We start from the raw sequence: 16,706 nt of genomic DNA on the forward strand, positions 1-16,706 counted from the left end.
GCTTAGGATTTCTTTTTTCTTTTTTTTTCTTTTTCTTTTTTTTGAAGATTGGGGGTTCATTCTGTTCTACTGGTTGTTTTTGAATGTGATGGGATCTACTATGTTATATTTGCCTATCTTATGACCTGTGAGTTATACCCAAAGTTCTGTTCTTTCCTTTGTTCCTTGTGACTTTCACTTTATGACCAAATATAGAACATTAGAAAGAGTTATCAAAAACTGATTAAAAAAGAAACGGCACGGCCCCCTCGAAGCAAGTTCACCTGGTGTTGAAGCCGCTGACCACTTCATCCAGGCATAGACTAAAATGTGCTGTATTACCTTTTGTGAGAGGGAACACAGGAAGCGTTCATGGCTTTTCTATTGCTCCTGAAGAAGGGATCAGAGCTTCACCAAATGCAGGGTCACCTCTCCATTCATTGTACTTCTGGATGTGGTGGAAATGCTATAGAAGAGATTTTCATCTTGGACATTTGAATAAATATTTCTTGCTTGGTTCTGCTGATCTAGGGCTCTCCATGGTAATAGACTACAGATGGATCCTATGTAGTCTGATCCTGCTGACTCTGTACTAGTTGAAGCTTGTGGGTGGTTGGGGCCTAAGGCTAGCAATGAGGCCATATTCCCCACATGTTTCCTTATAGTGGGTGTAATTTCTGAATGATTGCTTGTATCGCTTGTATCAATTTTCAGCACTCCCTTTAATTCGCAACGCAGACCTTCACATCTGTATTTTTCTGTTTCACTACTTGAAAAGAAGAACAAAACTATCTGCACTGACGGTGACCACTCCGCCATGTTGTCTGTCACTCTAGTAGACGAGCTATTTCATCTGTGACTTGACGGAATCTGCAGTGGAGTTTACAACGCAGATGTGACTATAGCCTTATGGAAATCTTGCACATGCACAAACTATAAAGAAATGATTGATACTTCTCTTTTGTTGTCACCTTTGTATTTTATTTGCGAATCACCAGGAGCTTCGTGTGAATATGACCTGAAAGTAAATTGGCTATCTGCCAGCAATAAACATTTGTTTCAAGTGTCTGTGTATATATCAAATAGTTATAGACTGTAGTTACAACAGAATAGAGGAACGTTATTTTTAATGGACTCTCATAATTCTTTCCACAGCTTGATAACATATTGTCCCCACCTCCTATGCAACTGCGCAAATGTAGCACGCCGGAGGTGTCATTTCGGTCAAGCAAGTCTGCTAAATACAAAAAGTCACTGAATGAGGATGGACGACTGCTGAGAAGAGGGAGTCTGGGAGGTGCTCTGACTGGTAAGAGGCAATTCTTCAGCGTACAGATATGCCAGTATTATACTTATGTGTTTTTTTGGGAGGGGACACTTAAATGATATGCTGGTTCGTGTCTTGTCTAAAAAGTATGATGCATTAAATCTAGCAAATACAGATGAGCGAATAGTGTTCGATCGAGTAGGTATTTTATTGAATACTACGGTATTCGAAATACTCGTACTCTGTCAAATACCACGTGGTAAACGCCTTTTACGTTTACCGTGTGGTATTTGACTGAGTACGAGTATTTTGAATACCGTAGTTTTCGATCAAATACCTACTCGAGTGAATACTACTCGCTCATCTCTACTAGCAAACATTGTGCTTCTCCCCTGAGATGTTACTCTACTCAACCCAACCACTTTTGCAACATGAACCCAAAAAGTTGCTAATCCATATTGTACAACTTTTTGATGACAGAATTCTGCCGTGCATGGTATAGAGATATTCTCATCCCATACAATTATAGCATATCCTTCACCAAGGGGATCCTAACATGTTAAAAGAAAAGGGTTTATGGTGTGATTTTTTTTTTTTTTTTTCTTACATTTGGTCTTTTTTGCATCTGATCATATTGTAAAACAATTACCGTATATACTCGAGTATAAGCCGAGGCCCCTAATTTTACCACAAAAAAATGGGAAATTTATTGACTCGAGTATAAGCCGAGGGGGATGCAGCAGCTACTGGAAAATGTAAAAAATTAAAATGGTCGGAGTTTTTGGGTGCAGTAGGTGCTGGGGAAGGGGAGGGGGTGTTTTGTTTGTCTGTCTGCCCCTTTCCTGAGCTTGAGGACTGAGTTTTTTTGTTTTTTTTTTCCCACTTTGAATTCAGCCTGGCTGAATATAGGGTATCTGCAGTGCTCCTATTAACCCCTTCCTGATGGAACAGGAGCACTGCAGATACCCTATATTCAGTAGACCGGACACTGTCAGACACAGGGATACCTAATGTGTATGTGTTACAGATTAATTTTCTACTTTTATATGTATTCTAGGGAAAGGAGGGATTTACAACTTTTTTTAATTTTTCATTTATTATATTTTCCTAAAGCTTCTTTTTTTTTCCCACTATTTTATGGGAGATTCTATACATTACTATTGTGCCTGGTCATAGACCTCCCCCCAAAATAAATAAATAAATAAATAAATAAAAGTAAATATTTTTTTTTTTTTTTTTTTTTTGCTTGACTCGAGTATAAGCCGAGGGGGGCTTTTTCAGCACAAAAACTGTGCTGAAAAGCTAGGCTTATACTCAAGTATGTACGGTATTATTGGTCAGTCCCTATAATGAAAAATGTCTGTAGCAGGTTAATAAATTATTATTCATGTATCCAGCTCCATCACACCGATATCCTGAGATGTCTCTGTCATACTACTGTATGAATAGCAGAATATATGAAGTCTGCTAGAGAGGACAGTAAAACAGAAATAGTAACCGTGATTGCATTGTGATGTAGGAGAGCTCATGTCCTGCTATGCAGGTAGCATCATTTATAGATAGCAGTCACATCTGCAGCCGGCTGTCATAAAGAACAGCAGTGTCTCTTCTTGTCTGCTTTGCATTATGTATTTTTTATTTTGACGCCACCAGATTATGACCCCATAATGCCAGCCATGAAATGTAAAGTTCAGACTCCCTAAACGAGCATAGTTTATATTTTCTAGGACGATATCTGCTACCTGCTGGTGCTGCACAACAGACTTGGCAGACATCTACAGAAACCTCTAATCTGGTGCGAATGCGGAGCCAGGCTCTAGGGCAATCTGCCCCGTCTCTGACTGCCAGTCTGGTAAGTGATTTACTTATATGTATGGGGTATATGGTTATGATTTCATTGCAATAAGTATCTGAAGTTGGAAAACTTTTCATAATAACATTATTGTCAATGGCCAATAGTTACTTTCTGGAGCTCACTGCATGGTGGTGGTATAGGGGAGTGCAAGCTATCATGATACCTAACTTAAAGGAACATGAATTAAAGGGCAGAGGCACAAAAGATTACAATTTGGCAATTATTTTTTTTTCATATAATCTAGATGAAAGGTGTTAACCATCCTTGTAATACTGATGCCCCGTCCTTACAATAATTTTAGATTTGTGAGGGTTTCACTGCTGGTACCTCGCAGATCAGCACGGCTGCTGGTAATGCTCACTTGCCCTACTGTGTGTGTATTGGCCAGTTTAGCTACTGCAGTGTTATTCTATTGAAGACAATGGACGATGCTGCAAAATCTACACTGTGTAACAAGTGAAGCTCCTAGCATGTGAACATGAGCCACGATGTCCAAGAACAGCTGAAATGTGTGGGCTCAGACCCCTGCAGATTGCAATTGATATTTTATATCCCAAGGATAGGCCATCTTATTGGAAAGGTGCCTGTGAAATTAGAACAGATTAACCAGGGAGTCTGTTTAAGAACAAAAAAAAATCTAAATCTCTGGAGCTTGCGTAAAGTGACAAATTGTTTTGCCCAATTGGACCAATTGTGGCAAGTATATGTACATTCTTCCAACATTACCACTTTGGAAAGTCGAGCGCCATCATGAAAAGTTGTTCAAGTTAATTGATCTGCGGCCAAGTTGGTCAAAGATAAAGGAAAGTTTGTTGGTGAGAAGAGCGACATGTCCCGGAGTGTTGATAGATGGGTCCTCCAAAGGATCAGTGGAGCTTTCTGACTACCAATGCTTACCTTATGTCACACAGAGCCGGAAATGCTACTGGATATTTAGCTCTGTTAAGGTTGTGAAAAGTGGCCTAACTGTACAACGTCTCATTGTCAAATCCAAGAACTAATGGCCTATTCTTTAAATTAGGTTTTGATGATTCACATATTTGTTGTAAAGAAATTTTGCTAATGTTTTTTTTATATTTTTGGGCTTTTTCATCTATTTAAAAAAATATGTTGAATCTTGCATTGTTGACGTTGGCCACTATGCCTCATGATAGGCCATCACTTCATGTTTTGTAGAGATGACTTTTCAGTTGTCCCCTGTTAGAATCACCAACAGGATTACAATAAATGTTAACACTCCTAGAGCAGACAACACAGGATCCACCATTGCCAATAGTTGATAGTTACAGATCGCCTCCATCCCTTTCCTGCACAAAGACAATCACAGAGCATACCTAGAACACTCTCCTATAGAAATCAATGAACATCTCCAGTCGACCGTTCCTTAGATCCATGTGACTGTTGTAAAGCATAACTCTAAATGCTTTTAACAGAGTGGAAGAACAGCTTAGGCAAAATGACTGCCACACCTATAACAGATTTAAATCTAATATTAGAGAAAAAAATCTGCAATCAGTTAAACTGGTTAGAAAAAAAAAGGTGTATATACCTGGCACCAGGTTTATTACATTTTATAACTCATTCAATTGGAGTTGGGCTTATCAGTTAAGAGGGGGTAACTTACCTTAGTATAAATAGCAATTAAAGGAGTTGTCCCATCACAAGGATCCTATCTATACTGCTAGTTTATGTGGATTTAAGACTTTTCCTAAATGCATTGCTTTATCAAACTGCTTTGTTTGGCCGCTATCTTAATTTATTCACTTCATTGTTTACACCTCATTTATATGGCCCTTGGTATTATCTGCTCATTTGTCAAGTGATGTAGCTGCCTGCTCTCAGGGGGGAGGGAGGGGCTGGGAGCAGCTCTGAGCTGTTTGCGTCTGATAAGTAGCGGAGCTTCTCAGATAGGGGAGGTGAGAGCTCCAGGATTTCTGAGCTCTTATCAGTCGGTTTAATTGAATTTGGCTGATAAGGGCTGAGATAGGGAGTCCATTACATCCGTATGTAATGCAAACTGACTCAAATCCAGCTCTGCTACATCAGCTTCACACTGGTAATTCAGTTACAACCAATCCCGTGCAAGTGAAACCCCGCACAACAGCCTGCAGGTTAGTGAACAAGCGTCATGGGAATACCCCTTTATAAACACTTTGCTGTCAGAAAATAAAAAGCCAACAAATAGGTGGTATAAAGTTGAACTAGATAGTGTAAAGATTTTCCAGATTCATCGTTAGACTCTTTGATAAATGTGACACAGTTTAAAGGGAGTCTGTCAGCAGGAAAATCTATATCAAACTTATTGACAGTACCTTGTTTGGCGGCTTCTACCCTTTCCAGAAATGACTTTCTTATTCTGCCTAGTGGCGCCATATTCATGAAAAACAGCATTTTCTATTTATGTAAATTACCTGGAAAGGGCTTAAGGGGCTCTCCGCTTTAGATAACCTACTCTGACTGCAGACAAAGTAAAGGATGTCACTCAAGCAATGGGGGACTTTGCAGTTGGGGACAATTGTCTACAGCAGACAATGACGCCCCTACAGGAGAAGAAACTCCACTAAAGCTCTCTTCAGCTAATTTGTATAAGAATAAAACACTGGTTTTCATGAAAATGTTGCTGCAATGCAGAATAAGAAAGGCATCTTTGGAAAGTGTCGACACATAGCCCTACAGGGTACAGTCATGAATTAGATATTTATTTTCTATACTAGTCTTGCTTACATTTGTGCTGTTTCACATTTAGATACTGTTAGATATATCCCTCTGTGGATGAAAACCAGTTTAATTCATCTGAGTTTCTGTGGTCAGTTAGATCACATTTTGGTCAAATTATGTTGCTAGAACCTCTGGAGTAATGGCCAGACCACTGTGATGAAAAATGTCTGTATCATACTGTAGAAATGATATGTCTAGCTATATATGGAATTTCTTGTTGTAGCAAGGCTTTGCTTGAATGTGTCAGTAGATCTGTGTGAGGCCTGGTTCACATCTGCGTTCGGTATTCCGTTTGGGAAGTCCACTTGGTGGAACCCCGAATGGTATACCGAACGCATTAAAAAGTGGGAAGCAATGAAAGCACACGGACCCCATAGACCACAATGTGTTTTCCGCGCTGTGTCTGCATGAGTCATGCAGAGAGAAAAGTACTTAAAGAACTACTTTCCTCTCCAAATGATTCGTGCGGAATACACACGGACCCCATTATATTATATGGGGTCCATGTGCTCACCGCTTTTTAATGCATTCGGTATTCCGTTTGGTGTATGTGGGGGTTCTCAAGCAGACTCCTGACCGGAATACCAAATGCAGATGTGAACCAGGCCTGAAGTATGAGGGTCCCGTGTGCAGTAATTTGTATGGTTATTAAAATCCACAGACAATGAGTGGGGACACTTATTAGCAAGTCTTTGCATGTGGACTCTGTGTCAGTCTAAGAACCGGGCCAAAGCTCTGTATAAATGAAAATGATGACCATCACAGATGGAAGCTTTCTGGAAGTGGAAAGAGCTTTCTTTAAAAATTGCTAAGGTCCAGGACATGGGGATCAGATTCTTTGGAGCCATAGCCTAGTGTGCAGTCTGTCCATTCGTTCTCTAGCGCTGCACTGTCAGGTTTTAAAAAAAAAAAAAAAAAAAAAAAAAAAAAGGCTGTTTTGTTTTTCATCTATATGTCTTTTTGGATTTAGCTTTTTATGTTGAGCACTGTACTTTTTGTGTACATTAAGTCATACAAGTCTGAAGAGAATAAGGGGGCGTTCACACTACTGCCGCTGTCCACTCCAGGGTTTCTGTCCTAAACCCCGGGAAAACTGGACAGAGTGGGCGGCTTGCCGACGGTCAGTTTTAAAAAGCCATTCAAATGAAAGGGTTTTAAAGGTAAATGCCAGTGTCCATACAAAGCCTCTCTGCCTGGAAACACAAAGTCCTGCATGTACGACTTTGTGTCCGTGCAAAAAATAAAAAACAAACAAAAAAACCAGTCTCCAGATGGAGAGGCTGTCTAAGGACAGCAGTGGTTTCCACCGGGAAGCCATCCCCTGTCCAGATTACACGGGGTTCAGGACGGAAACCCTGGCGCGGACAGCGGCGGTAGTGTGAACGCCCCTAAATATTGCATAGGCTTGTTACCTTCTTGGTTGCTGTTTGCATGTCGATCCACCGCCTTACATCTATGGTGACCCTGTCTAATAACTGTTAACTTGAGCCGTGTTTGATGAACATTTTGGGTGACTATGGACTCACGGGTGGCTGCCCAAACTGGGCATACAGTGAAACCAAAGATCACCTCTTTGAGAAGACCGCCTCCTTCCCTTACCCAGACCACATATTTTGTGATTGTATTTCAGTTTTCCATACTATCATCTTTGAAAAAATCACTTTTTCATGCAATTTCCAGTGGTCACGTCAGAATTTCCCTGCATTGTAAACCGGCACTGGATACATGTAGCCCTCTCGCTGGTAGTTGTTTGCAAGCAGTCTCGCTGTGTCGCCTACAGTAGTGAATGTACTATAAACATTGGTAATTAGATGAAAATAGATTCTTTTCCATTTCCATACAATCTGCATAATTTTAACGATCTTACTTCTGTGATCTGTAATTTTCTTAATTGGGCATGTTTGTGCATTAAATCTGACATGAGTGAGCGTGTCTTCAGACCGTCCTCTGTTTAGATTTATGTAAATTCATCTAATGTAGAAGAGCGTTTGTAAAATGAAGGCTGGCATCTTGTTACATTCTCATTTTCCAGAGCTAGGCTTTCACGGTTAACAAGGAGAATTCAGTGCACATGCTTTAGAGCGCTGGATGAAGAGCGTCTGTGAACATCCCCGATCCCTTTCAATTATTGGTAATAGAAAGAGACAGGAAATGTGGCCTTAGCTTGGAATATTTAATTTATGTTTAAAAACACAGAAACCCCATGGACAATCTCCGCTAAACGTTTCTTCTGAAGGATGGAGACGGCAAACAGGTTGCAACAGTCTTTACTGCTATACTTTTTTGTGTTCCCATTAGATTGTTCTAAAATGTCTACTTGTTGGACATCAGATAGACTTAAAGGCATCGTACCCCACCAAGATTTAAGGTAGCTCTCTGTCTAAACTAGAACTCAGCTTCTCATTCTCTTAGTGCATTACTGTGGAAGTCAGAACAAGGCTCCCATAGGAATGCATGGAGTCTGGAGTTACCTTCTGAAATGCCAATTTTCACTGTGCTTTTTGGTAAACCGGAAATCTTGTTGGATAGCTCCAGACTCAATGTCTGTACATTTTCCTTTCTCAAAGCTACTGTATTCCACTGAACCATCTACCGTATAGACTCGATAAGACAAATTTTTCAGCACAGTTTTTGTGCTGAAAAAGCCCCCCCCTCAGCTTATACTCGAGCCAAGCAAAAAAAATAAAAATTTATTTTTTTGGGGAGGGGGATCTATGACCAGCCGCAATAGTAGTGTATAGAATCTCCCATAAAATAGTGAAAAAAAAGGCTTTAAAAAAATAAAGTAAATAAAAGTTGTAAATCCCTCCTTTCCATAGAATACTTATAAAAGTAGAAAATGACTGTGAAACACATACACATTAGGTATCCCTGTGTCTGAAAGTGCCCGTTCTACTGAATATAGGGGATCTGCAGTGCTCCTGTTCCATCGGGAAGGGGTTAATAGGAGCACTGCAGATACCCTATAGTCAGCCAGGCTGAATTCCAAGTGGGGAAAAAAAAAACCTGAGTCCTCAAGATCAGGGCAGGGGCAGACAGACAACCAAAACACCCCCTCCCCTTCCCCAGCACCCAGCACCTACTGCACCCAAAAACTCAGACCGTTTTAAGTTTTGAAATTTCCAGTAGCTGCTGCATTTCCCCCCTCAGCTTATACTCGAGTCAATAAGTTTTCCCAGTTTTTTGTGGTAAAATTAGGGGGGTCGGCTTATATTCGGGTCGGCTTATACTCGAGTATATACGGTATCTAGACATGGGAAGAGGGAGCCAAAAAGAAAAACAAAAATGTAGAGTACTATTTTTAACGTTTGTGGCAGGTGATATGTTTAAGACTTGGTACAGCTCTTTTAATATTAGGCCCCATGCACATCATAGGCATTAGAAGGAGGGTATGTGACTCTCCACGATGGAGTAACTGGAATTAGGAGTGCCATGTTGGTACCTTGTATGGTGCACTGTGGAGCTTTGTATGCCAGAATTTTTTCCCTAATGCGGCTTCCAGTTGAACATGGCATGGATGTTTTTCCTTGTCGTCTTTGTTCTTTCATGGGTGAGAGTTTGTGGATTAAATTAAAGTGTTGTCTTCCATCACCCATTCTCTCTACCTCTACCTGTCAGATTATATATTACTTTCAGACCCTTTATAGGATGGTTAGAGTCTCCCTCCGCACAACCTTTGAACAATGTAGGTGTATTCACTGCAGGACTCTTTGCAGATTTATGCAAAATCCTAATTGATCCATACTCTGATGCTTCAATCCAACTCTCCTGTATGACTTAATTGGAAACATTCTTGGGTACCCTTCTATTGACTGATATGGCTAATTGTTGACTATAAAGAAAACCAATACCAGTTATTGATGATATGGTACGACACACCACCTCTGCTCCACCAACAATTTAGTGACACACCGGTCCTCCTGGTGGTATACATGTTCTGGACAACCCTTATGGAGAGTAATATAAACCATTCTTGACATTACTATCCTCCTTGTATTTTACTTATTTAACGTATCCCCAGTTAAACTTGAGAAATACACTCTAAGATTGCTTTTTCACATTTCCTCACATGCTGTGGATGACTTCTCTTTAGGGCCCCTTCACACTACGGATACGCTGACTGATTCTGAACTTTAAAACACGTTCAGAATCAGCGCGTATAAAGCAGATCCCATTCATTTCAATGGGAGCCGGCATACGAGCGCTCCCCATTGAAATGAATGGGCTGCTTTTTACTCTATGAGCGCTCCCATTGAAGTGAATGGGAAGCGCTCGCGTGTACGGGTCACTCTGCTCATTCTGAGCCATACATGCGAGCGCTTCCCATTCACTTCAATGGGAGCGCTCGTAGAGAAAAAAGCAGCCCATTCATTTCAATGGGGAGCGCTCGTATGCCGGCTCCCATTGAAGTGAATGGGATCTGCTTTATACGCGCTGATTCTGAATGTGTTCAGAATCAGTCAGTGTATCCGTAGTGTGAAGGGGCCCTTAAAAATTGGAGGAAACCTCAACCTCCATCCCAAATGAAGACCCATTCTCGCATCAGGGATGTCCGATCTATGGAGAGTCTTACCAACACCGCTGAACAAAGTCTTAGCCCTTTGGGATCTTTATTGGATTCAGTACAGTAATCACAAGATTAGATCTCCCCTAGCCTACAATCACACAACAATAAAAATTGGCCATGTGACAGCACCCGGCTGCGTTGCATTCAGTGTATGTGAATGGGGTGATTTACGTGACCATCCGTTTTAACACGTCATAAAAAAATAGGTCATGTCCTGTTTTTCTCAGTTTTTCTGGGTATTATTTAGATGATTGGTTATTGTTCTCTATCTGTTTTCACTGAAAATGGAAAGCCATGCAATTGTTCAGAAGTTAACCTTACTCTGCAAACCTATTATTTTTGCAAACCTCTGGTGATGTAGTTTGTACTGATTCTGTTGTAGGTGTTTTTCTTCAAAAAAAAAAAACCCCAAAAAAAACCTTTCGAAAAAAAAAGTTGTCTGGCCATGATTCTCAGGCAACTTCATAAGGATTGAACAGCTTTCCAAAATGGAATGAAAAAAAAAAAAAAAAGAAATGTCAGTGTACAAGGCTGTATCGACACGATTTTTACAGCAATTTTTATTTTTACTTTCACATTGCAGCACATTTCTGCATTGCTTCATCTCTTCGACTAATATTGGCATATTCTGCTATGGAGCGAGTGGTTATTGACTGCGTATTTACCCCATCTGCAGGTGCCGGATGCATGTCTTAACCCCTCTATGGTTTGCTTTGATTGTTAGCAAGTGAGAAGAACATGTGACTGATGTAACAGATATTTGATCCCTGCAGGTAGCGTAAAGCACGAAGCCCCAGCGTGACCCGTCAGGTGTTTCTTCATTCTAGAGCCTTCATTATTTCTATAGACTCAGCAGTAAGTGTTGATATTGTTGTACAATTCTCCACATGGCTGTATTCTATCTGTGTTCACTTCATATATTGGTCCCAGCACAAAGACAGTTTATAACTTATATATGGAGCATCACTGCCCAAAAATATAGCTGCAAAAAGAATTAGGGATATAAACTCCATTGCACCACTAAAATGTTACCCATTGTGAGTGGTTTAAGAGCAATCCGTATTGAACACGGCACCAATTTTCTAAGCAAATATACTGTATATACAAAGGTGCCATTGACAACGTAAAATTCTCAACAGATATTGATAACCACCAATCCAATCCACAGAGGCAAAGAAATCAAACCATAGATGCCCATAAGTTATGTCTTGTAATGAGAAATGGCGCTGGGAAAAGGTATTGAACACAAGAAGAAAGAAAGGTGCAACGTCCTGACACCAGCTGGAATTTATCAGGTATTGGGAAGCAATCCTGTTACTTAGGGACAGATAATATCTGGTTAATAGTACATAGTTGGCTCAACTGATGGCTTATAAAAAGGTGACACGCAAGGAACCTCTCATGGTGGGTAAAACCAGTGAGCTGTCTCAAGACCTTCACAACCTTATTGTTGCAAAACATTCTGATGGCGTTGGTTACGGAAGAGTTTCTAAAGGTTCTAGTGAGCTCTGCTGGGGCCATAACCCAGGAGTGGAGAGAAGATCCCTGTGTCAGTTCTTCTTATCACACATTAATTTGATTTCCTTGCCCGTGTGGATTGGATGGGCGCTTACCGACATCTGGTGAGAATTTCATGTCAAGAACACCTTTAGAAATCTATTTACATATAAAATTGGTGAAGTGCTCAATACTGAATTCACCGGCTATATATTTGTAGGGTTTCTGAGTAGCATAGTGAGCATACTGCTGACAAAATTAACTTGAACTGTGTTTATATAGTGCTTCTTTTACTGAACAACTGCATGCAGCTTTTATTTGCAGCACAGTTTACAATACATTGCACCTGTATGATGATGTTATTATTATTATTATTTATATAGAACCATTATTCCATGGTGCTGTACATTACTATATTAATTCCATGGTGCTTTACATTACTATATTAATTCCATGGTGCTTTACATTTGAGGGTTTACATACTGTACACAAAATATACAAGACAAACAATGCTAACAATGACCGACAGGCACAGTGGGGTAGAGGGCCCTGCCCGCGAGGGCTTACAGTCTATAAGGGAAGAGGGATAGAGATAGAAGGTGAGGGGAGAGACAGTTCAGATGGCAGTGCGGTGATAGTGTTATTGGAGGTTGTAGGCCTTCCTGAATAGGTGAGTCTTCAAGGACTTCTTGAAGCCTGTGATTGTGGGGGTCAGTCTTATGTGTCTTGGTAAGGAGTTCCAGAGTATGGGGGATGCACGGGAGAAATCTTTGAGATGGTTGTGTGAAGAGTGGATAAGAGCGGAGCAGAGTAGGAGGTCTTTGTAGGATCTGAGGTTGCATGTGGGTAGGTAGCGGGAGATTAGTTCAGAGATATATGGAGGGGACAGGTTGTGGATGGATTTGTATGTGGGTGTTAGTACTTTGAACTCTATTTGCTGGGCTATGGGTAGCCAGTGAAGGGATTGGCAGAGGGGAACAGCCGATGAAGAACAGGGTAGTGGTCTATTAAGCGAGCAGCGCAGTTTAGGGTGGACAGGAGGGGGGCGAGGGTGTTAGCTGGGAGTCCATGGAGAAGAGTGTAGCAGTAATCTTAGCGAGAAATAATGAGGGCATGGACTAGTATCTTTGCAGTTTCAGGGGTGAGGACGGAGCAGATTTTATGGATGTTCTTGAGTTGGAGGCGGCAGGAAGTGTTGAGGGTTTGGATGTGCGACTTGAAGTGTAGGTCAGAGTGGTACCATTAACTTTGATAGATGGGTCAAGTGGAGGGGCCATACGGGGTGGGGTGAAGATGATGAACTCCGTTTTCTCCATGTTGAGTTTGAGGAAGTGGGAAGAGAGAAAGGAGCCTACAGCCGCTAAACAATCTGGAACTCTGGCCAGCAGGGAGGTAATGTCTGGTCCAGAGATGTACATTGGGTTGTCATCAGCATAGCAATGGTATTTAAAACCATGAGATTCTATGAGTTGGGCCAGGCCGATGGTGTAGATGGAAAACAGGAGGGGTCCTAGGACGGAGCCTTGGGGGACACCTACAGAAAGAAGGCGTGGTGGTGAGGAGGTGGTGTGCGAGTGGGAGACACGGAATGTGAGATATGAGGAGATCCAGGAAAGGGCCAGGTCTGCGATACCAATGAATGGCAGCGTTTATAACAAGAGGAACTGGTCGACTGGTTTACTGGCATAGTACAAGTGTGCTGCTTGTAATTGCAATTAAAAACTGAATGCAGTTCTTCAGTAAAATATAAAAAAGCCTTGTGTAAACTCAGACTGAATCCAAATGCGGATGAGCTGTCCAGTGCATCTGGGCATGGCCAAACCTTCCAGACCATACGTTTACCAGCCTGGGTCGTCTCCTAACATAAAGATTCACAGATTCTAATGTGCAGCAACTACAGCGACAAACAGGTGCTCTGGCAGACACAGCCTTGCACTGGGTGCACCAGACAGATCATTTACATGTAGATTAAAAATTGATTTTTCTCAGCAACAAGATTGCATATTTATACAAAAAAGTGTGTTCACCGTCTCACCGACTGCCCCTACAACAACATGTAAGTGGTTTAGAAGCCATTTTGGGGTAAACTTTAAAAAGAATCAGTCACCCAATTTTATGCTATGCTATCATATGGACAACCTACAATAGTGACCAAGTCACAGATTCCTGTGCTGTCCCTTTATTTGTAATAGTTGTCATAAAATTACACTTAATTGGGTGCAATCACAGACGTCCTTGTATATACAGTATGAGTGGCACGCTCCTTCTGCTGCGTACTGACATCCCTCTCACTATGCACAGTACAGTATAGGGAGAAAGCTGTCAGTCAGCAGTGGGGGCTGGATATTGAGAACGCATGCATTCAGCTAGGCTGCACTTAAAATGTGGTGATTTTTTTTAAATGATCATTATTCTATTATTATTATTTATTATTATTATTATTATTATTATTATTATTATTATTATTATATTTGAATTTTTTTCTAATTAAAACAACTGTAAGAACAAAGTGAATTACTCCGCACTGGCATCGAAGTCTCTGTCAAGGTAAGGTAACCACAAACCTGGTGGATGATTTCCTTTTAAAGAGGACCTTTCACGTCCTGTGGCACATGCGGTGTAATACACTGCTAGAAAGCTGACAGTGTGCTGAATTCAGTGCATTATCGGCTTTCCCTTTCTGTGTCCCCCATGAAGAGCTATCGCTGCCGGTACCATAGCTCTTCAGTGTCAGAAGGGCGTTTCTAACAGTCAGTCAGGAACGCCCTTCCTCACAGTAGCGTCTATGTACTGTGAGAGCGGGAAGGAACATCTGGTTGTATAGTCAGAGTCTTGGTGAACAGGCGTTTTGATCTTGTAATGCAGGTTTGGATGACATTCCACTTTTGGCCTATTTGGAAATTTTGACGAAGCTGGTATGAACCCTTAGGGTATGTATGACATGTAAGAATTTGGCACTGCCCTTTAGTCTATTTGTTTCTGTCTCAAAATAATGTCCAAATTCACCCTGAATCTGCCACTTATTGTTTTCAATAGAAGACAGACTGAAGCAGTATGCTAAAAAAAATAAGTATCTTACTCAATCTTGCAATGTATTGTGTGGCTGATCCGCCGCAGGTCCTTCTGTGGGAGACACTCAGTAGAGCAGTGGTATTCATCTGGAGCTAAACAGCAGGTGGAAGCTGTGACAATAAGCCAGAGGACTGGAAAATGAGGAGAAATCTGAAGTGGAAGTCTGCCTCTGCCTCAATTCGGGTGCAGTCACATGGAGGAAAATGGCGCTGAATTTGGTGTGGAATCTGCGTCAGATTCAGCGCCGAAAAAAAGCCTCCCATTGACTTCAATGGGTTCCTTTTTCTCAAGTCAATGGGAGGCTTTTTTGATCGCTGAATCTGATGCGGATTCCACACCAAATTTGGCGCCTTTTTCCTCCATGTGAATGCACCCTTCCTCTTCATTTTCCTCTGCCTGAACAGACCCCTAGGCCCGGTTTTCATCTGCAGTTGGGCTTCCAATTGGGGAGTCATGCGAAAACATGGGGAACCCATAGGCTATATTGGGGTCCATGTGGTTTCTGTTCAGTTTCAGTGCGAAACATGAAGAGAGAGAAAAGTTCTGCAAGCAGCACCTTTCTCTCCGCATGTTTCGTGCAGAAACCACACGGACCCCATTATAGTCTATGGGGTCCGCGGCTTTCCTTAGGTAACTGCTTTTTAATGCGTATAGGTTTCTGTTCAGGGGTCCCCAAGTGGATTACCCGAACGCAGATGTGATGAATCGGGCCTTAATGGTACACAGCAGACAAAACTAATACTCTATGATCTGCCTCGTGCAAGACTACAGGGCAAGGCAAAGGGATTCTCTCTATTTGATGTTCTTTGAATCCCTGTGTCCTACACTGTCCTATCAGGCCCTACATAAAACAGTTTGTGTTCCTTTAAGGGTACACGACACTTGGACGCTTGCTTGGACTGAAACGAGACAAGTACAGATGTCATCCTCTAAGTTCTAGGAGTTTTGTGTACGTGTGCAAATTCCACAGCCGGCTCGCTGCACGTTCTTCCGTTGCGTCGCCCTTTCTAAATTACAGTCCATTTCATTTGTGATGTGTGCACCGAGGTATATTTTACTCTTTATCTCATTTAGTGATTGTGGAGGATATTTGCCATTTGTGTACTTTATTCACAGATTAACACGGTTACACTCGTTTCATGAGCTCTGCTTCAATAACTCTCGGCAGCACATAGCAATAACCTCTGCGTTCCATCACAGAAATGCCTTTTATCTGTGGAAAGCCAGTTTACAGATCCTGCGCTGAAGAAATACACCTCATTATTTTGCATCCTTGCAAGATGTGCTGATTATTCAGAGTGTGAATCATGGCACTATTCATCTGATGATACAAATGTTAAGCAGAAGCCTTTTAAACAATGCATAACATTATTTTTTTTTTCAGCGCTTGCACAGTGAATGTATCCCTTGTCGCAGCGGGAGATGAGCGGCGTAATGCGCTTTGCAACCGATACATTAGAATGCAGGTGACCTTTCGGCAAAGATAATTTAACCTTTTCTTTTCCTGGGGAGACAAAACCCAAGGAATTTTAAATGCAACTTGAAAATGATTCGGAGCGGACAGTGTGAAGTTTTAATAAAAAGGCGAAACCGAGCAGAGGCCGGAGCTTCTCTTCTGATCATCGCCATTTAGAATAGTTTTAGAAAAATCATTATTTCAGAAAAGTTGCCCAACAGATCTTTGTCTCCATTTCACTGATGTGTTTTATTATCCTCATAGGAATGGACATCAAATGTGCAAAAGTAAAAGC

At 41.4% G+C, this 16,706-nt stretch overlaps 1 protein-coding gene across 2 annotated transcripts in view; it reads left to right on the forward strand.

The window, feature by feature from the left end:
• The window catches only part of MAST4 (microtubule associated serine/threonine kinase family member 4), a 370,078-nt gene that overhangs the window by 100,590 nt on the left and 252,782 nt on the right, over positions 1-16,706 (forward strand). For both annotated transcript variants that reach the window (XM_075269800.1, XM_075269803.1), the window contains exons 2-3: positions 1,135-1,288; positions 2,974-3,098. In XM_075269800.1, the coding sequence (XP_075125901.1) occupies positions 1,135-1,288; positions 2,974-3,098 (279 nt within the window). The remainder of the gene's footprint in view (positions 1-1,134; positions 1,289-2,973; positions 3,099-16,706) is intronic.

The sequence above is a fragment of the Leptodactylus fuscus genome, chromosome 1 (assembly GCF_031893055.1).
Source record: "Leptodactylus fuscus isolate aLepFus1 chromosome 1, aLepFus1.hap2, whole genome shotgun sequence".
Taxonomy (NCBI): Eukaryota; Metazoa; Chordata; class Amphibia; order Anura; family Leptodactylidae; genus Leptodactylus; species Leptodactylus fuscus.